The sequence below is a fragment of the Lactuca saligna genome, chromosome 5 (genome assembly GCF_052625555.1).
Source record: "Lactuca saligna cultivar CGN05327 chromosome 5, ASM5262555v1, whole genome shotgun sequence".
NCBI classification, from domain to species: Eukaryota; Viridiplantae; Streptophyta; class Magnoliopsida; order Asterales; family Asteraceae; genus Lactuca; species Lactuca saligna.
Window position 1 is genome coordinate 223,378,926 of NC_136421.1, and position 26,290 is coordinate 223,405,215.

Below are 26,290 nucleotides of genomic sequence, written 5' to 3' on the forward strand. Positions count from 1 at the left end.
AAGCAAATAAGTAAGATCAATGAGGGTCACGTTCGGGTCTATCATATAGTAATCTTCAACGAACTCACTGTATGATTTAGGAAGTGATTGAAGAACCAAATCAACATCCAACTTCCTTAAGACATCGACACCCAACATTCCCAACTTGTCAATATGTAACTTCATCTCCAAGACGTGAGCACATATAGACTTTCCATCTTCGTGTTTGCTTTCCAATAGGGCTTGAGTGACCTTGCACTTTTCAAGTCAATGAACACGTAGGTTGTAACATCCTGTTTTGGATCGTCCTTGATTTAGGGTCTGTGGGCTGCAGCCCGGGCATGAGGAAGCCTCGGGGCAACGATGAGTTGCTAGAAGCATAGGGCTTCTCGTCACCTTTACGTGGATATGAGGTTCGTGGGAAACAAATTTATAACAAGGGAGCTATGACAGTTTGAAGATTAGGCAAGATAAGTCCCTAAGTTGAGAAATATGGCAGCGAACTATGTTGGGCGTACATATGTGTATGGTTAGCGAACTCATGCGCATGACTTTTAAGCGGAACCACCTAGTACGCTGGGAGTACTAGAGGGTACATTGGGCGTACTAGGCACAGAAGGAAAACCCCAATTGAGGAGTATCCCTATATAAAGAATGAGATGGCCTCATTTCTCGCCACCCTTCTCAGATGTTAAACCCTCCAAAACCCTAAATCTTAGTTCATAGAGCTTGTGAGTGCATTGTAGAGCCTTGGGTGACTTTGTATGTTCTTGGAGTGAAGAAGAAACTTTAGAGAAGGAGTGAGAGTCCAGGCCCTTGGATCTGAGCATATATGTGTTGGAAGCTTCATATTGAGGTATAAAGGTTCAAACTTTCTCACTCTTTTGATTTGTGCATCCTAATAGAGTATTTTAGGGTTTTTGCCCCAAAGGTAGAGACTTTATGGGATATTGAGCTCCAGAGATTATGATCAACCCTTTTGAGTACAATTAGTGGTGTAGTATCATAAAAATCCAATCTTGTACGTTATTATCTAGTCATGCATAAGATATGAGCTTTATAAGAAAAGAGGATGAGTGTTTAGAGTGTTTGTGACCAAATCAGCCATGCAAAGGCTTAAAGTCACTGACTTTATGGAGTAAGAGCTATTAGGGAGTCAAGATATGATAAATGAGCTAAGGTCTTATCAGGTTAAGACCAAGAGAATGGACTAAAGCAAAACTGAGCGTACGCCCAACGTAAGTTCCAGTACCCCCCGCGTAATGGGTTGGTGTCCCCGATCATATTCATGCATGCGTGTGTACGCTGAGCGTACCAAGAGAGGTACGCCTCGTGTAACTTCTCTGTGGGATTTTGGGCTAGATCTTATGATGGGCCTTAAGGGTTGGGCCTGAATCTTTGGACTTGTGTATTAGAGACTATGACCAGAGAAATACTATAATTATGCCTTGCGCCCTTGAGTTGGGCTTGTCAATTGGACGTGGGAGTTGGGCCTTGGGAGAGCCCATTTATTATTAGGCCTTGGTGAGCCCAATAGGTCTTGGGTTATTTATGGGCTAGTTAATGGTCTACATTTGGACCTAGTGAATGAGGGTTTGTGACTTAATTCCTAATTTGAGATATTTGTAGATTTCACTCAGAGGTAGAGGCTAGAGCGGAGCGGCAACATTTATAGGAGTTATTTATCGCTCGAGGCGAGTCTTCTCACTATACATACATTGAGTAGGTAATCTATCTGTGACCTGAGGGTCATATGTGCTTATATTGTGTATTGTGATATCCTGCACTATTTCTTTGTGATTTATGTTGTGTATTATGTTGAGTTTACCGAGTTAGGACCTGAGGGTCCACCCGAGTTATGGGACCGCAGGGTCCCATCGAGACACATTGACGGAGGGTCTTATTAGAGTATACCCATGAGAGGCTAATGAGATATGTGTAGCATTTTGGAGAACTCACTAAGCTTCGTGCTTACCGTGTTATGTGTTATGTGTTTCAGGTTTTCTCAGGATTGTGGGAAGGCACCGACTTGGTTGTACACACCAGTGAAAGAGCTATGTTTTAAGGATCCTAGATTTGAATCAACAATCATGGGGTTGTGATTTGTAAATTAGTAAATAAGATTTTTTTTTTTGAAATGTGTTATGAGAACTATGAAATTTTAAATGAAAAATTGGTTTGGAAGTTTATGGTGTTACAAGTTGGTATCTGAGCCTTGGTTTGAGGGATTCGGATGCACCTTCGGGTATATCTGGACTCAAAATTGAGGATTTGAGAAAAAAAATTCAAAAGAAATGATTTTTCTAAAACGAGCAGGAGTTTCTAAGAGAAAACAAGAAGGAGCAGTGTGTACAATCATCCATAGCCCAAACGGTGATTTCCCAAAATACCCTTACTTATTGTGTTATGAGTTATTATTGAGCTATTAGTGATGCATGCTAGAAGATAGGATAGGTATTTCATATTTAAGGCTAGAGTTGCCTGATTTGTGATGCCTTAGCCTAGGAATTTTGCTATCTGTGATGTGTTTTGAGTATGTTCAGAGTAAGAGTATACATCATGAATCTTTTAGAGAGAGAGAGCTTTGAGTAGAGGAGTAATCTAGGAGTGATACCTAGATGAGAATCGGAGGAGTCTACTGAGAGAGTAGTTAGATACCCACGATGGGTAGAGTAGCTTGAGTTTGGTGATACCTTTTGAGTGTGTGTAGAGCAAGTGGAGTTGTGACCTAGAGTGGTATTATGTGTTGGTAGAGATTATTCGATGCCCGAATGTTGCTTGCTTTGTGCTTTGTGGAACTCTTGATGATGGGAGTCAGCTACCAAGTGAATATGATGATATTTAGGAGGTAGATGGCTGGCATCATAAGGAGTTCTTCAACAACTGATGGCAGAGAATTGAGAGAACCTAGGAAGAGCCTAGGGAGTGACCTTAGTCAAATGAGTACACTGATAGAGGAAAGTATTCGTTGGGGAGTGAACAGGTTTAACGGGATTGCTGATCGAGAAGGTTGAGCAGCTACTTAGGAATTATGGGACGATCCGTGTGGATAGTATGGGTAGATGTGGCAGGTAGTATGGGCCCGTACTACTAAAGGCATAGGACCCGTACTTGAAATAGGGAGAATTCCAGAGGTTATAAGTAGCAGATTGAGAGGAGATAACATGGTTCGGGTACCATGATTCATAGCAGATTGAGATGTGATCACATGGTTCGAGTACCATGATTTGTGGCGGTTAGTGCTTCTGGTTTTACCAGTTATCCCATTGTGATTGATTAGAATAAGATCATATATGATTGAGTGTGAGGCCATAGGGTCATGTCGAGCGAGTTTTAATGAAGCATACCTTGAGAGGGAAATTGAGTTAGTTTCCGAGCGATTTTATTGGTGAGATGTTAGTTGGAGTTGCAAGACTCAAGGATGAGTAGAGATGATGCTTATTGGAGGATCACAGTCTTGGTTGAGCAATTGACCGATAGATGAGGCATCGCCTTCTGTGGCAAGAGTTGCGTTGTCCCCGTTTCCCGAGGGAAACAAAAGAGATAACGAGCTCCAGGTTTCAGTGTTTGGAGGTAAACCCCGTGGGATAGCATAGGGTTGCAACCTTTTCACCAGAGTATTTAGGTAGTATGTTGGCTGTGAGGTATTTTTATACCATGAGAGAGTTATTAGTAGGACTGGGATGGCAAAGAGCAAGCGGGTTCCTTATTGAGGGAAGCATACTTTTTGCAGCTGTTTCAGGTGGTTAAGATGAATATATCGGGGTGGTCACCCTCGTTATCTATGTTGTGTATCGACTGTGAGAGTGGGGACAGGTCCAGGAATTAGAGACGAGATGCGTGATAGTGTATTATTTTGAGGTTGAGGGTTAGATCTAATTCGGAACGGTTAAGGATTTCGGCATGTATCAGTCTGAGGTTTCGAGATGACTAGAGGCAGTCACATTGGGAGGATTCTGAGATTCTTGTCAGAGATACGGGATATTTGGATTTGCTTGGTGTAGCAGCCCGAAATTCAGGTACAACCAATTAGCCCTTCATCTTTTAAATAATTTTCATTTTTGGCCTTTGTGTTGGGCGAGTACGCTGGGCGTACAAGGAGTACGCTGCACGTACTCGCGCGCCTCATTAAACGCGTTATCACCTGGGTACGCTGGGCATACCCAAGGTTACGCTGGGCGTAACCGGTCCAGACCCAAAACCCTAATTTGGGTTGTTGGCTATAAAAGGAATGAGATGGCTTGGTTCCTCAGCCACCATCCTTCAGAAATAAACCCTAAGAGAGTTGTTCCTTCGTTTATAATTTGAGTGTGAGTGTTCTAAGCTTTGAGGTGTCATTTCAAGGTAGCAAAAGAGAAGAGGAGTCCATTGTGGAGGCTAGAAGTTGGTGTACAAGTGTAGATCCGTGGATAGCAAAGGTTGGAGCTTCTTACCAAGGTAAAAAGTTCAGATCTTTCCTTATAGTTCTTATGGTATACTTCTTGGACCAATTTCTAGGGTTTTGGTCCCAAAGATGGAGACTTTATGAGCAAGTAGTCTCCATTGGCTTAGATCTATCATATTCCAGGTCTATTTGAGTTGTATGTTCATAAAAATGTAATCTTGGGCGTAAATGATTAGCCATGCATGAGATCTAGATCTTTTGAGTTGAAAAGGAAAGGTATTAGAGAGTGTAGGAGCCTTTACAGCCATGCCAAGGCTTAAAGGTTCCGACTTTATGGGTTAGGAGACTTAAAGAGAGCCAGATCTAGAAGTTGAAGAAGTGTCTTAACCATTTAAGATCAAAAATATGGTATGGTTGAATCTGAGAATTACGTTGGGCGTAACTCCCAGTACATGTAGCGTAAAGGGTTGAGACCCCGATTGTGGTTCATTGATGTACGCCTCGCGTACTGTGGTATGTTGACTTTTGTTGACTTTTAGGGTTTTGGTCAACATGTGGACTTTGAGTCAAGGAGGGGTGAAATGGTCTTTTACCCCTCTGAGGAATAAAAAAAAAAGGTGAAGCCTAGTCTTAGAAGTCTATATTAATTAGAATGATATTTCGTTATGATTAGGCGGGGTTGGGTCTTCGTTTCGAGATTCAGAGATAGTGAGCACGTGAGATTCTAGACTTCCTACGAGGTGAGTCTTCTCACTATACTGAACCTGGAAGGGTATTTATGTGTGACTGGAAGGTCGGATATGTCATGAGTTGTATGCATTGTCTATGAATAAGTTAACCATTTGTATGCGTTATGTATGTTATGCTTGATATGGGCCGGAAGGCATTGTGATGTGGACCGGAAGGTCGACGCGGGTAGGACCGGAAGGTTTACCGGGTCGGGACGGAAGTCCCCTGAGACACATGGACCGGAAGGTCATGGCCTGGGAGGGCGTATGTGCGTAAGTAGTATTTTGGGGAACTCACTAAGCATTTATGCTTACAGTTGTTGTGTTATGTGTTTCAGGTACTAGCGAGGACCGTGGGAAGGCACCGGCGTGGTTTGTACACACTAGTGGAGGATTTATTTTATGATCTTGGGATTTATATGTTTTGTATGATGATATGATACATTGGATTTTTATGACTTGATTTGGATGAAAACATGCTTAAGAAATGAAAATTTTGTTTTGAAAATTTAAATTGTTACACTTGGTTTCCATTGGGAAGATCATTGAGTGTTTACGTGGTACGTTCTACGAGTCAAGTGTGATGTACCTGGCAAAACAGTCTATGGAGTAAATTGTTGGTATGCCAACTAGTGATGGTTCAAACCCGGAGTTGGGGAGAACTTGGTATTCAACTGAGAAGATCAGCAATTTGTTCAAGTGCGGTTAGAGAACTGATTATGTAGATTAGTGGCGCGAGCACATGAGACATGGGTTATTGGTGGATGAGGCGAGGTGCAAGGTGGGATGATGTATGGGTTTGTGCTTAGGAAAGCATGAATGAATCCACGGCAGGTGGCCGTTGGTCAGAATTTATCGGGGCTAGGGATTTTTCGGGTTTGCAAATGTTGAGTTCGAGGCGTTTGGGTCGCTGAGTTCAGGGTGCAATAGCTGAGATTTACGGGTATAGGTATAGATTGTGATCTATACTCCAATAGGGTCAACAGTTCATTTGTCATCCAATTTCAGATTCGGTATGAGTATTTTCATATGGATGGTGATAAATAAAGGGTGGAGCTTCAGATTTTCGTCAATGTGGTTTTAGACGTTAACGATTCCTCCGGTTTCAATTTGAGAGATGGGAGTATTTCGATGTTTCAAGTTGCGAAAATGGAAGATCATTGGCTAAGGCAAGACAGTGTGAGACGTCCTAATTTTTGGTCATGTTGGGACTCCGAGTGATGTTACTCCAGTGGGAACCCATCAATTAGTAGTCGTTGGAGTGAGATTGTCTAAGTGTGTATCTGTGCTGAGAATAGTGCCTTTCTTGCAAGAACTTACATCAGGAGTGGTAGTGCATAAGTTTGTGAACTCAGTGTAATGATGACTTGATGATGGGTTATGGGGTGATAAGTGAGCAAGTAGATTTGGGTGAGAGTAATCACTTGGTATTATCAGGACAAACCATGGAGTGAGCCCATGGTGAGTCAGTGAGTGAGAGAGTGTTGTAAGACTACGGGGAGCTGTAGCATCCATGAGTCAGTGGGAGAGAGTGTCGTGATACTACGGGGAGCCGTAGTATTCACTGGAAAGTGGGAGAGTGTTGTGATACTGTGGGGAGCCATGGCATTCACTAGTCAGCTAGAGAGTGTTGTGATACTACAAGAGTCGTAGTATACATTGGTTAGATAGAGTGTGTTGTGGTACTGCAAGGAGTCATAGCATTCACAAGTCAGTGAGAGGGTGTCGCAAGTCTGCGGGGAGCCATAGCATTCGTGTGTCAGTAAAGGAGCATCTTAAGACTATGGGGGAAACTGTAGCACTCAGTAGTCGATAAGGGTGAATATTGTTCTGTCGGGAGTTGTAGTATTCACTAGTCTGAGTATGACGCAAAGGAGTTCTTAGGCTTGGGGAGCCTTACCACTTGAGTCTTCGGGAACCTGATTTCTGAACCAGGGGAGAGAGTGGGGCCTTCGTGACAGTCGAGAATTGTTATATCCTGGGTTGAGAAAGGATTTTCGTAATTAGAAGGAATTGGAGTGATGGTGTATGTGTAAATTCGCGGATCTTGGGTCATGAGTTGATTACCAGGTTAGAAATGAGTGGTTCCAATTCTACTGTTGAATCAAACTCTCAAGCTTGAGTCAGGATTCATTTGTGTGTCAAGTAGACGAGATGAATTTTTGGATTTGTAGATGGGTTTATTCTGAAGGGTATTGATCTTCATCTGATGTCTTAGACCAGAGTGGGTCAGTTTCATCGGTATGGGAAGAACCGCAAGATGCATGAAACCAGTACGTGGTAAACGACAGAGGTCGAAGGTGAGGCAATTTCTGATGGGGTTGTAGTATTCTCTTGGGGGTAAGGCGGACTTCGTAACTTGTGTGTCACGATGAGCCGAGATAGTTATCCTGAGAAGGAAGTGGTTGAGACGTTTTTGGTATGCAATGACTAACCTTTGATGGTTCATCTAATGGGTCGGGAGTTGGCCTGGTGCTCAGTGTTGAAGGGGATATGTGAAAGGAAGCTGGGGTTTATGTCTTTAGATGTTAAAGGATACTTCCAAGCGAGCATGATATTTTTCTGGTGTTTCAGATCAGAGTTTTGGGGTTCATTCTTTCCGATGAATTCTGATAGTTGTTCATGTGGTGGGTCCTTAGGGGGTTATGACATTTCCGTTCCTTTTGAGTTGAGATTGGAATCGTTTAGAGTATCAAAGTTGGTAGAGTGTTCTTAGTGTCTGTTAACCGATGAACGGTTAACATGATGATGTTTTTTGCGAGGGTGTTCTGGCAGGGAGAGACCACCAGTGTTTTCAAGTTCTAGAGAGTCAGATCGAGTACCGCAGCGACAGAAGGGTCTATCCTTTTTCAAGGTTGGGAGTTTCATGTTGGGTTCAGGTGCTTTACAAGAGACTGTTGTATGGTATGAGGTCCTTTCGGTGGTGCTTCTAGGGTTGGGTTCATTTTATGTGTTGATAACGAGCGATTTTGAGGGCGAAATCTAATTCAAGTGGGGGAGAATTATAACATCCTGTTTCAGATCGTCCGTGATCTAGGGTTTGTGGGCTGCAGCTCGGGTGTGAGGAAGCATCGAGGCAGCGACAAGTTGCCAAAAGTGTAGGGCTTCTCGTCTCCTTTGTGTAGATATGAGGTTCACGGGAAACTGATTTATAACAAGGGAGCTATGATAGTTTTAAGATTGGGCAAGATAAGTCCCTAAGTTGAGAAATGTGGTAGCGGTGTTCTCTTGAGAAATGTGGCAGCGGTGTTCTCATGTGCGTGACTTTTAAGTGGAACCACCTAGTACGTTGGGCATACTAAGCACACAAGGAAAACCCCAATTGAGGAGTGTCCCTATATAAAGAATGAGATGGCCTCATTTCTGGCCACCCTTCTCAGATGTCAAACCCTCCAAAATCCTAAATCTTAGTTCATAGAGCTTGTGAGTGCATTTTAGAGCCTTGGGTGACTTTGTGTGTTCTTGGAGTGAAGAATAAGCTTTGGAGAAGAAGGAGTGAGAGTCCAGGCCCTTGGGTCTGAGCATATATGTGTTGGAAGCTTCATATTGAGGTATAAAGCTTCAAACTTTCTCACTCTTTTGATTTGTGCATCCTAATAGAGTATTTTAGGGTTTTTGTCCCAAAGGTGGAGACTTTATGGGATATTGAACTCCAGAGACTATGATCAACCCTTTTGAGTACAATAAGTGGTGTAGTGTCATAAAAATCCAATCTTGTACGTTATTATCTAGTCATGCATGAGATATGAGCTTTATGAGAAAAGAGGATGAGTTTTTAGAGTGTTTGTGACCAAATCAGCCATGCAAAGGCTTAAAGTCACTGACTTTATGGAGTAAGAGCTATTAGGGAGTCAAGATATGAGAAATGAGCTAAGGTCGTATCAGGTTAAGACCAAGAGAATGGACTAAAGCAAAACTGAGCGTACGCCCAATGTAAGTTCCAGCACCCCCCGTGTACTGGGTTGGTGTCCCCGATCATATTCATGCATGCGTGTTTACGCTAAGCGTACCAAGAGAGGTACGCCTCTTGTAACTTCTCTGTGGGCTTTTGGGCTAGATCTTATGATGGGCCTTAAGGGTTGGGCCTGAATCTTTGGGCTTGTGTATTAGATACTATGAGCATAGAAATATTATAATTATGCCTTGGGCCCTTGAGTTGGGCTTGTCAAATGGACGTGGGAGTTGGGCCTTGGGGGAGCCCATTTATTATTAGGCCTTGGTGGGACCAATGGGTCTTGGGTTATTTATGGGCTAGTTAGTGGTCTACCTTTGGACCTAGTGAATGAGAGTTGGGACTTAGCTCCTAATTTGAGATATTTGTAGATTTGAATCAGAGGTAGAGGCTAGAGGGCAGCGACGACATTAATAGGAGTTGTTTATCACTCGGGGTGAGTCTTCTCACTATACATACCTTGAGTAGGTAATCTATGTGTGACCTGAGGGTCTTATGTGCTTATATTATGTATTGTGATATCCTGCATTATATCTTTGTGATTTATGTTGTGTATTATGCTGAGTTTACTGAGTTAGGACCCGAGGGTCCACCCAAGTTATGGGACCGGAGGTCCCACTAAGACACATTGACCAGTGGGTATTATTCAAGTATAGCCATGAGAGGCTAGCGAGATATGTGTAGTATTTTGAGGAACTCACTAAGCTTCGTGCTTACCATGTTATGTGCTATGTGTTTCAGGTTTTCTCATGATCGCGAGAAGGCACCGACTTTGGTGTACACCCTAGTGAAAGAGCTATGTTTTAAGGATCCTGGATTTGAATCAACAATCATGGGGTTGTGATTTGTAAATTAATAAATAATACTTTTGTGAAATGTGTTATGAGAATTATGAAATTTTAAATGTAAAATTGGTTTGCAAATTTATGTTGTTACATGGGTCAGGGAGATTTATTGGAGGAGGTGGAGGAAGTGAAGCATGATTTCCATTTCCATGATCCAATCGTGGAACATCATCTTCATGTGGAAAGCTTTTTCCACGGGATTCGGGAAGACCATAGTTGTTAGATTTTGACATCTACAAAACGGGAGAAATTCAAGTTAGTTGATTCAATCCTTAATATAATACCCAACTGAAATATTAAGGGTAGGACCCAACACAATATTCTGCAACTCAGAAGAGGGGTGTCGTAATCCAACTGCAGAATATTTGAAGGTAAGTAAATGACGAGTTACCAATTTCCACCGTGAAAAACGAAAAAAATAGTTTTAAATGAATTGAAACTCCTAGATCTTTTGAGATTCATTGAACTTTTCAATTGCATGTTTAATCTCGATTATGCCCTTCAATTTTGTGACTGAGATACCGAGGATCACAAACAAGGTGTGAATAACCATGCAAATTAGCTTGGTACTCTTGAAGACGTATATCACCTAATCAATGTGCCGGTTAACCACACACACTTCATTGATCTATGATAATCTACGAGCTACCCGTTGCCATCCTTCATTGGTCTCATATTAGTGTGTCGGTTAACCACACATGCTCCACTAACGACCAACAAGGTGCACTGTGCAATTTCATGGATTAGCACCAATTTTACATTTTTCCTAAAGTAACTAAGATTTGGGAATTTATAAAAGGCATTTAGTTAATTCGTATTTCATTATAATTATAATGGAAGGTTGTGTCCTATCCTACCTGTTCGGTTAACGACCCTCAACTAGTCAAGAGTGCGGTGAGTAAGAGTGGATACCAATGGCGGTCATTTTACAGCCGCTTCCTAAAACACCCCTTATAAACCAGATTCATGAATGAGGCCTACTAACGGTAATACTAACCTTTTACTTATACATATATAATTTATTAGACTTTTAATTTTATATAATATAAGGGTGTATTTTATACATTTAAAATACTAAATGGTTTAATCTATTAATAAATTAGACTTTTAATTTGATTAAACTTAAACCATATTATTACGGATTTATTAATTCTCTCCTTTAATTAAACATTTAATTAATTTAATAAAATCCATAAGAGTGAAATTTGAACTATTCAAAATATCAAGGGTTTTAGAATTTAACTTTTCAAAATTAAAACTTTTTAATCAAATTTTAAATTCCAAAGCTTGAGAGCAAATTTTGAAACTTTTCAAAACTTCTAGATCAAAATTAAAATATTTAAATTAATCATATAGTTTTATCTTTATTAAAAATTTGACCTAAACCCTTTTATTATGGCAAAATAATTCAAATCAAATTTTACAAATAACTAATATATCATAAAATCTTGTAATTATCTTAAAATCTAACAATTATCCTTCAATTAGATGAGGATATTCATTACCATAAAAAAAACTTTTTTAATCAACTAAAACAACTTATGGTAATTATACTAACCTAATTAAGGCAAAAAAAAATCCAAAAAATCTACCATCTTACCCGACACCACCTCGTGGTGATTTTCACCACCTCATGGCGATCAGGCAGAAAGCAAAAACGGAAATTTTCCAGCTTTGAACAATCACATTAGCATCACATATAACAGAAAACGACCTAGGCTCTAATACCACTAATAGGTTTTGAGCACTACAACATTCTTTTGGTGTACATGCAACCGTAATGCTTTAGATCTAGGTTTTTCTCAAGTTATACATGAAAATAATCATCCAAAGCATAAACCCTAATACCTAGCATACTAATTTCAAAAATCACATATGATTAGGGTTAGAAACCTTACCTTACTTGTTATGTAGAAATAACAAGAACAATCCACAAAGTCCTTGAATGTTGAAAGCTTAGTGCCCTAAGTGTTGCACCTCTAATGGAGTCACAAACACTACTAGCAACAAAGAAAAATATAAGAGAGAGGAATAGCCTTCAAAAACGTCTAGGACTCTCCAAGAAATCATTGGGATATTTTTGGGAGCCTTTAGGGTTCCTTTTATAGTTGAGGCTTCTAGGGTTATCAACTTGGAAACTTTAATTCTCTTGCTTAGGCCCTAAGCAACATATGGAGTCATTGATGGACAAGCCTTGAAGAAATCTTTATGGACTCTCATAGAGATTTTTTCCACCCTATACCAATAAGGTTCATGAGCCCAAACTATAAATATTACTTATTTACATAATTAGTCCCCGTTAATTTAATCAGTCTCTTTTGATCACCAAATTAATTCTAAATTAATTTATGATCAATACTAATTAAATAATATGATTTTTCAATTAATATATTATTCTTATAATACATTAATAAATCAAAATAAATCCTCTTTCTCTATAATTCGTTCTATTAGTTGCTAAGGTGAAGGCAACCCAAAAGGACCATGCTCATAATCAGGTCAAGTACATACCAAAATAGTTATGGGCTTAGACACCTAATCCAACAACTATCACATCACGTAATAAGAATCTATAAATAGGAACTTAATAGAGTTAGATAGTAGATGTACCTGAAGTAGAGTCATACAATTTGACTTTACCATCTATAAGATCTCTCAGGTAATCTGGGCAGCTTCGCTTCCAATGCTCCTTTAATCAACAATACAGACAGATGGACTCTTTAGGAGTGACACGTGAAACTATCTCAAAATTGGCATTTCTTTTACGGTAAAACTTTTTGACCTTGGCCGGTTTCTCTCCCTTAGGAGGAGAAAACATTTATGGACTATCATGGTTGCCATCACCAACTTCCATGGAAGTTTGGGAAATAGATCCTCCAAACAAATTTGCTTGACCAGTGCGCCAAAGCATTGCTGCTTCAGCAACAATTAGCAAATATGGTCGATCTATGAGGGTCACGTCGTGATTCGTCGTATAATAGTCCTTAACGAATTTACTATATGACTCGGGAAGCGATTGAAGAACCAAGTCAACAACTAGCTCCCTTGGGAAAACGACAGCCAACATTCCCAATATGTCAATGTGCGACTTCATCTTGAGGACATGTACACACACAGACTTTCTATCTTGGTGTTTGCATGACAATAGGGCTTAAGTAACCTTGAACTTTTCAAGTTGACGAAAATGTGAGTCAGGTAGAATCACTGGAGGAGGTGGAGGAAGAGAAATATGATTTCCAGTTCCACAAATGCATAAAGAAGGGAATGATATTTCACATTGATCGACACGTGGAAGATCATCTTCAGACGAAAAGCTTTTTCCAAAAAGGATAAGGAAGACCATAGTTGTCAAAACTAGACATCTACAAAAGGAAGAAAATTCAAGTGAGTTGATTTAGATCCTTAATATAACACCCAAATGAAATATCAAGGCTAGGACCCAGCACAATAATTCACAATTCGGAAGAGGGATTTCGTAATCCAATTGTAAATTATTTGAAAGTAGGTAAATGAGGATTTACCAATTTCACCACGAAAAAACAAAATTTTAACGAAATTGGTTTTAAATGAAATTCCTAGATCTTTTTGAGATTCATTGAACTTTTCAATGGCATGTTTAATATCGATTATGCCCTTCAAGTTTGTGACTGCGATATCGATGATCACAAACAAGGTGTGAATAATCATGCAAATTAGCTTAGTACCCTCGATGTCATTTATCACCTAATCAATGTGTTGGTTAACCACACACACCCCATTGATCAAAGATAATTTACGAACTACCCATTGTCATCCTTCATTAGTCCCATATTAGTGTGTTGGTTAACCACACACGCTCAACTAACGATCAATAAGATTCAATGTGCAATTTAATGGGTTAGAATCAAATTCATATTTTCCTAAAGTAACTAAGATTGGGAAATTATAAAAGGTTTAGTTACTTTGTATATTCATTATACTTACTAATGAGATTTAATGACCTATCAAACCCGTTCGGCTAACGACCATCCACTAGTGGGTAAGAGTGGATACCCAATGGCGGTCATTTTACAGGCCGCTTCTTTAAACACCACCTATAGACTAACTTCGTGAATGAGGCATACTAACGGTAAGAGTGGCTTTTCTTATATATATATATATATATATATATATATATATATATATATATATATATATATATATATATATATATATAATTAAACTTTTAGTTTTATATACTATAAGGGCATATTTTAAACTTTTAAAGTACTAAGGTTTAATCATTTAATAAATTAAACTTCTAATTTAATTAAATCTAAACCATTTTATGGATTTGTTAATTGTCTTTTAATTAATCTTTTAATTAAATTATTAATAAGGTCCATAAAGACATCTTCTATGTTTTTTTATTTAAATTTCCAAAAATAAAACTTCAAATTTAAACTATAAAATCAAAATGGTGTATTTTTAAAACTTTTTCAAAATAGTAGGTTAAATCTAAAATCTAAATAATCTTATTATTATCCAAATTTAACCAATTTTTTAAATTTTGATAAGGATATCATGTTATCTGTTAAAAAATTCGATTTTATGCTTTAAAAATGAATTATGGCAATTATCCTAATCAAGATTAAATCTGAAAATTGAAATTTTAGGAAACCGACGAGCCAACTCGTCAAGTTTGGCAAGGAACTTGCCAAGTTCACGCTTTAGACGGCAAAAAATCGGTTTTCTTGTTCTTTGGACAGTTCACTCTTGCATCAATTTAATTGAAAAACAACATGTCTCTGATACCACTGATGGGTTATGAGCATATCTACATTCATATGTGATCATGCAACCCTAATTGCTTTGGATCTAAGTTTTTCACTAATTGAACATGCAAATTGAACACCAAAGCAATAACCCTAAATCTAGCATATAATTTTCGAAATTCAAAAAGAAATTAGGGTTAGAATATTACCTTACTTGTTATGTAGCAATAACAAGAACAATCATTGAATATCCTTAACCTTTGAAAGCTTAGTACCACAAGTGTTGCACCTCTAATGGAGTCACAAACACCCAATGCAAGAGGATAAGTTTGAGAGACAATGAAATCGACTACACTAGGGTTTCATAAGCATAGGGCTGAAAAGTCCATGTGGTGGGGTTCTTTATATAATTATGGGTTGTTAGGGTTTTTGGTGCAAACCTTAATTTCCTACTTAAGGCTTAAGCAGCCCATGGAATCCTCCTTATGAAGCCTTGGACGAAATCTATAGGGCATCCCTATAGAATTTCGTCCACTCCTAATTAAGGAGTCCAATAGCCCAGTTCTGCAATTATCAATGATTTGCAAAATAGTCCCTTCATTATTAATCAGTTCCTTTAATCTCAAAATTAATGTCAAATTAATTTCTGATTAAATACTTATTAATAATATGATTTCCAAATAATATATTAATCTTGTAATATATTAATAAAATCATTTTGAGTACCAATTTATTATTTCAAATAATAAATTTTACTCTTTCTCCACCAGTCATCCTGTCAAGTTGCATGAGTGAAGGCAACCCAAAATGATCATGTTACAATCAATCATGTACATACGAACAATAGTTATGAGCTTAGATACCAAATCCAACAGTTTTAAGTCTATATAGAGATAAATGTGCGACGTAAATAGTACATGGGGGGTTGTCGTGAGGTTTAGACTTAGGATTGTTTGGCATAAATAAGCTAGCTTATTATAATTTAGTATTCAGTAAGACTATTAAGATTTTGTCGCATCCTTTTACTAATTGATCTGTAAGAGTTTAAATCGTTGTTTTTATGTCAATCGATGATATTCTTGGTTTAATAATCAATTTTGATCGGTAAAAGATGATTGGAAATTTTAATTGTGATGTTTTTAATGTGAAATTGATTGATTGTGATATATGTTTGTGCTCTTTCAGATGGAGAAGATGATAGTGTCGGAGTAAGGAAAGGAAGAAGACAGTGACGGGGGTAACAAAAGTATGTAATAAGTGGTGGAACCCAACTGATTATGAAATAATTTTTTAATAAATAAGTAATCAATAAATATTAAACTAATTAAAAAATGTATAGGGGCAAAATAGTCTTTTTACATCTGTTAGCGACCAAGCGTGTAAGAAAAACATGTTAAAAAAATATTCAGGGACCAAGCGTGCAGATTGCCCCAAATCACAGGGACCATTCGTGTATAATGTTATATGCTTGCTTCCAAGATAAACATCCAAACACCCCTCGACAATTTTACCTGTGTGGTTCTATCCCATAGATTTTTCAAAGGGATAATGACTTAAAAGGGTAAAATATATTTTTTGATTTGTACATATTTAATCACTAATTTTTATTTCGTCAATATTTACCCCTTCAACTTGTTAAACTGTACACATTTAGTCCTTATGACCGGCTACTCCGTGTTAGCCGGTAAAAATGACTTAATAAGGTAATATATTTCTCACTTTGTTCACCTTTAATCCTTAATATTTTTGTACATATTTAGTCCTTAATATATATATATATATATATATATATATATATATATATATATATATATATATATATATATATATATATATATATATTTGCAAAATAAATCATTTTTGTTTTTGTACTCATTCAGTAATTATGAATGATTTCCTTAAGTTTTTCTCACGACATCTTACGTAGGATAGTCATATGGTGGTGGGATAGGTTGAGGTGGTCCTGCTATATGTTGTAGGCAAAGATACCTGGTGCGGGTTGGCTGTAAGTCGTAGGCACGGAGGCTTGAGAAGAGCAGTTGGGTTATGGCGTCATGCCGATAAACCCTGGGTATTCTAGTCCGATGACCGATTGGACTTGTTGCATGTTAGCATTCCAGTCCGATGACTGAATGGGCCAAGGTATTCTAATTGGATGAGTGTAGCCCGTTATGCATGATAATACGTTTATTGTATCAGGTATTTTGGGGAAACTCATTAAACTTGGTGCTTACCCAGTTGTTTATGTTTTCAGGTTCTATCATTGATCGTAGGGAGGGAAAAGCATGATTGTACCCACTCATTCAATAGTATAGAGGATTCCGCGTTTCTTGTATTCCTTTGATTTTCGATAAATGTATTTTGAAATAAAAGTTTTTTCTTAATAGTGGATTTTATAATTAATGACTTTTGTCTTATTTAAAAATAAAAAAATTTGGTTGTGAAAATGAAATGTTACACATAAACATCAACAGCTCCACACACTTCATTAATAATTGTCCCACATAAGATGTCGTGAAAAAAACCTAAGAAAATCATTCATAAGTACTGAATGAGTAAAAAACAAAAATAACTTATTTTGAAACCAAAAAATACTAAGAACTAAATGTGTACAAAAGTATTAAAAAGTAAATGTACACAAAATGAGAAATATATTACCCTACTAAATCATTTTTTCCCGGCTAATCTGGAATAACCTTACTCAATGTTTATAGTTTAATAAATGTTTATAGTTTAATAAGTTGAAGGATAAACGTGAATGGAAAAAAAAAATACATCTATATTTAAGTCATTATCCCTTTTTCAAAACAATCAACAAAATACATCAATATTTACAAATCATCAACAAAAGCAATGAATTTGGTCATCTTCACTATCTGTATTATATATTTCTTTTATGAAATTCAAGATGATAATGCCAAAAAAAAAATATAACTTAATCGAGCTCTTACAGAACTTAAAAGGCTTAATAGTTGATAAATCATGACCATGTTCGGACCAAAATTTAGTACAAACAAACATGCATCCCCATCATTAACATTAAACATACATCATACATATCCATCCATACTCATGGCAATCATATATATATATATATATATATATAAGTAGGACAACATTTTGGGTAAAAGGGTAATAATCAAAAAAACAAAACAAAAAAAAAAACAAAAAAGAAAAAGAAAAAAAGGAAGAAACCCTCCTAAAAAGTAAAAACAACACAAACAGCTCTCATTCAAACCCTCTCAACAACAAACAAGTCTCACTGATAATACATGAGTTGCTGTGCAGCAGCAACACTCTGAAAACCACCATCATAAATGGCCTGACTAGCCCCGGCTGCACCCACACTCATCCCCCCTTGTTTAAAATGATGCTGACCAGGATGATGCATCAGCCCTCCCATTCCCATCTTACTTATCGCCAGTTGTCGCTCATACGCCAACAGGTCAGCCGCTGAAAGCATCGGTGCCGCGACAGGTGGCGGAAGCGGATTCGAACTCGTTCCAGGTGGCGTCGGCTTGCTTCCCCAAGAACACTAACGTAATTCCCATTTAACATTTTAATTATCAAAGATTTTTATTTAAAAAATGAAAAAGATAGATATAACTCAACCTTAATTTGTTTGCCATAAAGAATGGATTGGGTGTTTCCCATTTGAATTGCTAAAGCTGCTTCACCATGTGTATTGTATCTCACAAAACCAAATCCTTTATCCGGTTGAATCCTAACTTCCTCAATCATACCAGCACCGAGGGAATGGAAATGCCGATGCAGCTCAAGCTGAGTAACCTAAAATTTATTTTAATTTTTTTTTTTTTAAATTATATATAATTCTATTTTTTATTTTGATTTTTGGTTATGATTTCTTACTTCTGGAGCAAGGTTGCCAACATAAACAGTTGTATACTGTGGGTTATTTTCAGGGGCGTCGCTATTAACAGGCTCCTTGCCATCCTCTGAAAATAAAAATAAAAATATTAGAGAAAAAAAAAAAGTCAAAAAATTTATAATTTTTTTTTAATATACCTGAAGACCCATTTGTTAGCTCCACTACACTTTTGGAATCTGATCCCTGTTTTTCTTCACTAGTACCTGCACCTTTGGTGGCCCAATTGCAGCGTATTTGTCTACTTCCGAGCCATTTCCCTGATAAGATAAATATTCTGAATTTATAATTTTATATTATTCAACATTTGAAAAAAAAAATAAGTAAACTTTTTAACAAAAGTCTTACCGGTTAAGTCATTGATAGCACTTTGAGCATCCTGAACAGGAAGAATTAATAATTTTGGTTCAGAAATCGTAAAACACTAAAATCCAATATTCGGAAAAGTTTTAATTTATTAAATATATAAACCTGTTGGTTCCGAAAGGAAACAAACCCAAAACCTCGTGAACGACCCGTTTTTTGATCCCACATAACCCTCGCATCCCTGTTTAATATAATAATAAAATAATATTATTATTAATATGATTGTATGTTAAAGGAGATGTATATATGTATGTACTCACGAACAGCTAGCATAAACAGAGAAGCATGCAAACAACATAGCATCAGTGACTTCAGGGCTCAGATCACCAACAAATATGTTGTAGTGACCTACAAACCAAATGTAGAATTTAGAAATGCCATGAGATACAATACAACTATTATTACTATTATTATAATAGTAGTAATAATAATAATATAAATACCAGAAGTGTCCTCCCTCTGTCCACTGGCATATGCCCAGTTAACTTTAATAGGTTGTCCGAATCTAACAATAAGATGAATAAGTGGTTAGGTAAGATAGGAGAAGTAGAAGAGCATATATATGACATAAAATCCTCATCAGAATTCAGAAACACTTACAAATGTCTTCCATTTAGAGATACAATAGCAAGTGCAGCTGATCTACGATCAAAGTAGTGAATGAATCCATAAGAAGACTGCAAAAAATATATATATATATATATATAAATTTTATGTAAACTTGAGTAAAACTTTTCATTTTGAAACAGAAATGGGTACCTTCTCTTTTCTTATGAGTTTGCAGCCTTCAACAGGACCAGTGCTTGCAAAAACCTCTTGAAGAAGTGGTTCGGTTACTTGCATATGAATATTCCCCACATACCTGAAATATCTCAAAAATAAAGAAACTAAAAGTGTTATAAAAGCAAAACAAACAAGAATAACCCTAGGTATAGATATCCACTCAATACATGTAAACAAATAAACATCCTATTCCTATATACTATAATTAACGCTTTTTACACTACAGCTACAAACTTTAGAATCTGGATGTATTAACAAAATGTTATAGATATACGAATTTAAATACACGCAGTTGGCTTGAGGGAGTAGTAGATCAAGGTTTTTGGCATGCGAATGAAAAAGGAAAAAAAAAAAAAAAAATAGGAACTAGAAAAATCATCTGTAAACCACTCACACACTGCGGCATGTATTTGGATCAAACCCAGGAGGCAGATTTCCACTTGGGATTGGCTCAATCTGCAAAATAAAAAAGTGAAAAAAGGAAAAAAGACTAAAAAAAATAGCAAGCTAAGAGTAAAAAAGAAAAAGATAAAGAACCCCACTAACTATAGAGTAAATAAGGTCCAAAGAAGAATGGGTAAGAACTAAGAAGGCAAAGTGTATCCACTACTAAACTACACACCAGCCACCAAAGGAAAACCAACATGAAACAAACATTTGTCCAAACAAATTCCCTATATAAGCTAAAAAGGTAGTAGGAGAAAACTCATCAAAGAAAATGAGGCTGACTTCCTAAATTTCACAGAAGTTCCTTACAAACATTCCACTGTTCTTATGCATCTAAACCTGGGTTTTAATATTTTATGCAGTTATGCATCCATCTCTGGTAACAATTTAGTAAACTATCCGCTAAAACAAAAGGGTATGTTGCCAAGACATTTAATGTTTTGAAACCATATGTGAAGGGGTGATGGAAGTATGGATTTCCATGAAGAAATGATTATAGCAATGCAATAGATAACTCCCACAAGAGTAATACTTCAACAGTAGAAACCTATTCAGACACTTAAGATTCAAGAATAAACTTTAAATACTCAAAATAAGAACTTTAGAGAAAAGAAATGCATGATAGAATTTTATGTGCCTAGCACCCACTATGAAGCAAAGAGAGTCTCATGAATAAAAAGCATTCACTCATCTCCCACGAGAATCAAGAAAGGCATGTTTAATTACCTGAAAACATTGCGTGACTTAGAAGCCATTAATCACAAAGGAAAGAGTTTTATAGGAAGAAAGGAAAAGAAAGAACATTACTCACTCAGAATTCAACATGTAATAGCTCAGTTCAAAGCAAAGAGCTACTATCTGACTTTTGAAAATTCATATAAAAACTTCGAAAGTTAAAAAATTTCAAGGATCCTAAACTTTTGACATGCACATAAAAGAATTTAAAAGTGTAATAGAAAGTTAATGATGTTTGTTTTAAATAAGTAACAAAATCCAACATCATTCTTGTATCTCAGAAGTAATTGGATTAGACATCAATAAAAACATTAAAGGAGTTCTGGTTTTAGGAAGGGGAGAGTAAACCGAGCTTCGGAAAGCAAAAAATCCAAATCCGTTTGGTTTCACATAGTTAGGGGAACATGGCAACAAAATCGTCAAAATTCAAAAAGGACACGATCCAAGTCGTTACATTTCACAAATATACAAGCAAAAAAATTAATCTCGTGGAAATTATCGCAACTAACAAAAAGTTACAGGCACCATGATCATAATCCGATGATCAATCAATAAAATGAAATCCCTAGCTCGAAAATGGCAACGCTAACATGCAAACATAGAAATTCGTGGATATACATTACAGAATCACAATACACGGTGCGTCCGAACCTGTGGAGGTGCTAAGAGGCCAGGATGATAGAGAGATTGTTGTTGAAGGAGAGCTTGCTGCATAAGAGCTTGCTGTTGTTGTTGCTTCAACCTCTGATGTTGATGTTGCATTCTTTTTTATGACGAATATAATACTAAGAGATCGATTGAATTGTGTGTCGAATTTGGGGGTTAGGGTTTCAATATACTGAATAAAGATCGAAAGAACAAGCGCCCTCGGGGAAATAAAATGACGGGAAAGAGAGTACCAAAACAAGCAGATAACGTTAACAAAATGACAACAATGGTCCCTTAAGTCTTATAAACCAGAATATTTACCCATCTTTTAATTGTTCCACAAATTTTACAACATTTTGGTTTTGATTGGAATGCCAAATGAGGTTGAGCATGGTGTGGTTTGGTTTTTGACCGAAATTGAACCTAAAATCAAAGATATGGATTTTTTGCTTTCTAATATTAGAATGGTGCAATTTTGACTATGGGTTGGTTTTCGGTTTCTAATTACAAATCAGTATCATTCGGTTTTCGAGTAAGATTTATAAGAGAAGCATCTATGGTTCGAGTTTGTTTTAAGATTGTTATTTAAAATTGAATCAATCAAAGAATATAACCATTGTTTCATTGTTTGGTTGGTTGTTCTAATACTTCAATGAGCCTATTTGACAGGGGAATAACTTTGTAGAGTAATGAACTATCAATATTATATATATTTAGGGGTTATTTGTTTACATCTTAATGTCTATTAATAAGAGGAAGCTTTGAATTGAATTAATTTAATTCATAGTTTTTGTTAGCATCTTATTTTCGGCTTTTAATAACAAAAACACTCTCTTATTCAGTCGGACGTTAAGATGTATTTGAAAAAAAAAAAAAAAAAAAAAAAAAAAAAAAAAAAAAAAAAAGAACGTGTGTCTTATTTTTACCCTTGTCACCATCATCTCTCTTTGCTTGCAGCCATCGAAGAACACCAGCATCCATCATTTCCCCTGCATCTCAGACACTACGATCGTACAACACGTCTCACACCGCCTTTCGTTGCACACCGTCGCTAATCGTCTTCGCTTCCAGATCCGTCAAAACTCGTCAACAACAACCATTTTATGAATCGATTTTGTGAAAATAGTTTTGTGTATGATTATATGAAATCACCTGCACTATCAAAATCGATTTTATGAACCCTCTCCCCGAAATCCCAAATATCTTCTTTCCTACTGTATACTCTCATTTAAAAAGTTTTTTATCCATCAATTTATCTTCCTTTATACTTATAAATCATATGTTCCTGAATATAGTTATTGAATAAAGATGCCTGATTTCTGTGTTATTTACCTTATGTTTTATTCAAATGTGAAATATGTAGTATTTGGGGAACATATTTTTCCTTATTGGCAATTAGATAGCGTTTATAATGTAATTTTTTAGATTGGTAGTGAAATTTAGTTATCTTCTAGATTTGTTTTCACTTTACTATTAGTTATATCAGAAGTTGTTATTTAATCATCAACATATTAGGATCTTGCTTGTGTGTACATCTGTATGGGGGTGGATGTGGTAAGCTTCTACTCACTCTTGAAGATAAAGTACTCACTCTTAAAGATAAAGAGCCTTAAATGGAAACCAACTAAACAGTCATACATAGAATATCAAAAGGCATCTCATATATTGATAGTTATCCCAATCTTTCGAGAGAAAATGACTCTCCAAAACAAAGTTTCTTGACAAATTCTTAGTTATTACTTCTAGAAACCAAAAAGGCTTAAATAGCAAAATAAAGATTCCAGCTTACTAGACCAGAAAATAGAAGGTGGTTTACCACTACCAAAAATTGACAAAATAGGGAAGTGCACTACTGATAATGGTTTTACCCTCATCCCAAACTAAACAAAATGCAAACAAAAGATATTTACATAAAAAGGTGAGTTGGAATGGAACCGGATTACTTGACATTATGAGTGGTATTTATAGTCTTCTTTTTTGTATGTATGCAAGAGTGGGGGTTTATCACGATGTAACATATATTGTTGTTCATGTTAATTGCTAATTCTTCAATGAAATAGGACATCTTGTTCCCATATCATGCTCAACTAGGCGATGTTTTTCATCAAAATTTAAATGGTCTTGCACGTAAATTGCCTCGTGATAGTGTGTTTCTTTTAGGAAATAAGAGAATTTAGTCTTTTGAAGTATATGTTGTTGAATATTGGTTCAATATATTATCCTTTTTAATTCTATACTCTATGATATGCTCTTAACATTAGGTTATTTTGACTTATGCTCTTATTATCATGAATCTTGGTTAGATGTGTTTTTGCTTTGCTATCTTAGATTGAAATCTAAAATTTGGATGTGTTTTTTCTTAAAATATGTTGTTGCTTGAAATCCGATGTGCAATTAGTACAAGTTCTTGAGTTTACTGTATAGATTGATATGGCACATTTATATTCAAAAATTATGTTGTTTCTTTTATCTACTTTTTCTTTTTGTATGTGGTAGGTGCATTTACGCATCTATTCCGAGGTGATTTTGGCAACATGCTTTACACCGGCGATTTCAAATGCTTTACACTATTAAATTTGAATTAGTATGCTTTAGATTTTGTAGGATTATATTTGGGTTTTAGTATGATTTCCTGGATTTGAAAATATTTATGTTTGATTGGATTTTGTATGGTGTTTATATATATATATATATATATATATATATATATATATATATATATATATATATATATATATATATATTCAAAGATTTAGTTTTGTTATTTTTTAAATCAAAAATATTGAATTCAACAAAAGATAATACATAAGGGTAAAATGGTCATTTTTATCATTCAACCCAACAATTCAAAGGTTCCAAACAAACATGTTAAAATTTAGACCTTCTTAAAAGTACAGACATCTTAAAAATTCAGATCCTGCCAAACAACCCTATAGTCCCTTGTTTGTTTGTATACAATTTGTCACACCAACCATTTTTACTAGGTATTGCACGTTAATGCTTCTTTGTGTACATTATTTACTATTAAATGATGTATCGCTCATCTTGTTGGTGATTTTAGTGTCACCATGTTATTTTTGGTAACTTGAATTAACATGTGAGCTAATGGGCTTCATAATTTGTATTTTAATATATGTCCGGGTTTGTGGGGAGTGCACACATGTATAAGGTCAAATTAGAATTTGGTTCGACAACAAGTTGAGGGTCCGGGGGCAGCACCCCTGGGTCCGGGGTTTCTAAAGGGGCAACACCCCTAGTGGGGTCCAAGGGGCAGAGCCCCAAAACCTCTCCGAATTTTACATGTGAGAACTTAGTGGGAAATTAGGATTTTTAAGGGTGATTATGGTAAAACTAATGAAACTCGTTAGTTTTGGCAACCCTAAATCCTCATTCAAATCCGGATTACCCTGACTTGCTTCCAAAGCAACTCATGATGGCCCAACCCTAATGAAATCCTAATCTCGTTTATTATATAAACGGTTCTTCCTTCTGAGAAGAAACACACGAAATTCAGCTCTCATTTTCTTCAAACTTTCACATAATCATTCTAGCAATTTGCTTATGATTTTTGTGCCTAGTATCGTAAGTGTCCACTTGGATTATCCTAGGTTGAATTTCTTCCAACCCAGACACAGGGTAAAAATATCAGTTCGGAAAGTGTTCTCATGATCCAAGTTCGTATCCAGATCTCCACCACAAACCCTAAATTTCTAACACATTTTTAGGTACCGTTTAGCTGAAGAACTGGGTAGAATAGAACTGGATTGGACTGGACTAAACAGGACAGGACTGGACAAGACAAATAATCTTTATAGTGTTTGGCAAGACTGGACAGAACTGAACAAGTTGTCTGAAACTATTTGGTAACAATAGAAATAGACAAAACAAGATGTAAAAATGACCATACTACCCTTATGCAAAAAATATTCATAATAACTCTATTTAATATACACAACTTCAAAATAAACATTTTTAGTAAAAAATTATTTAAAATTCTCATTAAAACAAGCTCTAATACCAAATAATCAAATTTACTTCAAAATTAACAAAGTTCTAAACCAAAATGGTTTCCAAAATCCTTATTTTTAAATATAATTAAAAAAAAAAAAAAAAAAAAAAAAAAAAAAAAAAAAACAACTTCAATTGTCATCTTCTAATATAGTCTTCACAAAAGGTGGTTTGGTAGTTGCGTCCAAGCTATTCCATATCGGTAACAAATTCAGGTTTTTTGTAAACTTCAAACAAACTCGCATGATTTCTGAAAAAGACAACTCCATGGTCTTCAAATCTTCATGTATAGTTTTTAACTTTGTGAGGTCATTCGTTGAAGACGTAATAGCCCTAGTCATTTTCTAGATTTCCTCGGATACGGTAGCTAACCCCATTTGAATTACATGTGTTACTTCTTCAGATGCCATTTTTCTTTTTCTATTTTGCATCGAGTCTTTGGGATTTGGATTGGAGGAAGTTGCAGTGTTTTGAGGATTAGAATTAAACGATGGAAAATTTTATACTTCTTAATTATCAACGTTTTGATTTTTTGTCACAACAATTGCTGATTCAACCATACCGCCTGTAGCTTGATCTTAACCAAAAACATTTGCTAGTCGCTCATATTCAAGGAATGGTTTGTTTGCGACATAGTTTTTGTTTGGATGTTTCTAGTAAAACAAACAAAGTTACATGTGAAACCATATATATAATACTTAAATATGCATATATATATATATATATATATATATATATATATATATATATATATATATATATATATATAATCACTAACCTTTAGATATCCCTTTAC

General features: G+C 36.1%; 1 protein-coding gene across 2 annotated transcripts; it reads right to left on the reverse strand.

The window, feature by feature from the left end:
- Positions 1–17,691: 17,691 nt before the first annotated feature.
- LOC145045324 (oligouridylate-binding protein 1B-like) lies at positions 17,692–21,725 on the reverse strand. 2 transcript variants are annotated; one of them, XM_078993664.1, is made up of 12 exons: positions 21,490–21,725; positions 20,051–20,112; positions 19,633–19,735; positions 19,474–19,550; positions 19,317–19,378; positions 19,134–19,221; positions 18,979–19,054; positions 18,856–18,886; positions 18,648–18,767; positions 18,492–18,577; positions 18,234–18,410; positions 17,692–18,156 (listed from the first exon to the last, which is right to left on the reverse strand). In XM_078993664.1, the coding sequence occupies exons 1-12, from the start codon at positions 21,598–21,600 to the stop codon at positions 17,881–17,883; spliced, it is 1,269 nt and encodes a 422-aa protein (XP_078849790.1). In that variant the 5' UTR covers positions 21,601–21,725; the 3' UTR covers positions 17,692–17,880. The 2 variants fall into 2 exon arrangements, with proteins under 2 accessions (XP_078849790.1, XP_078849791.1); XM_078993665.1 differs by lacking the exon at positions 20,051–20,112 and having other exon boundaries at positions 21,490–21,608.
- Between the last annotated feature and the right edge of the window lie 4,565 nt (positions 21,726–26,290).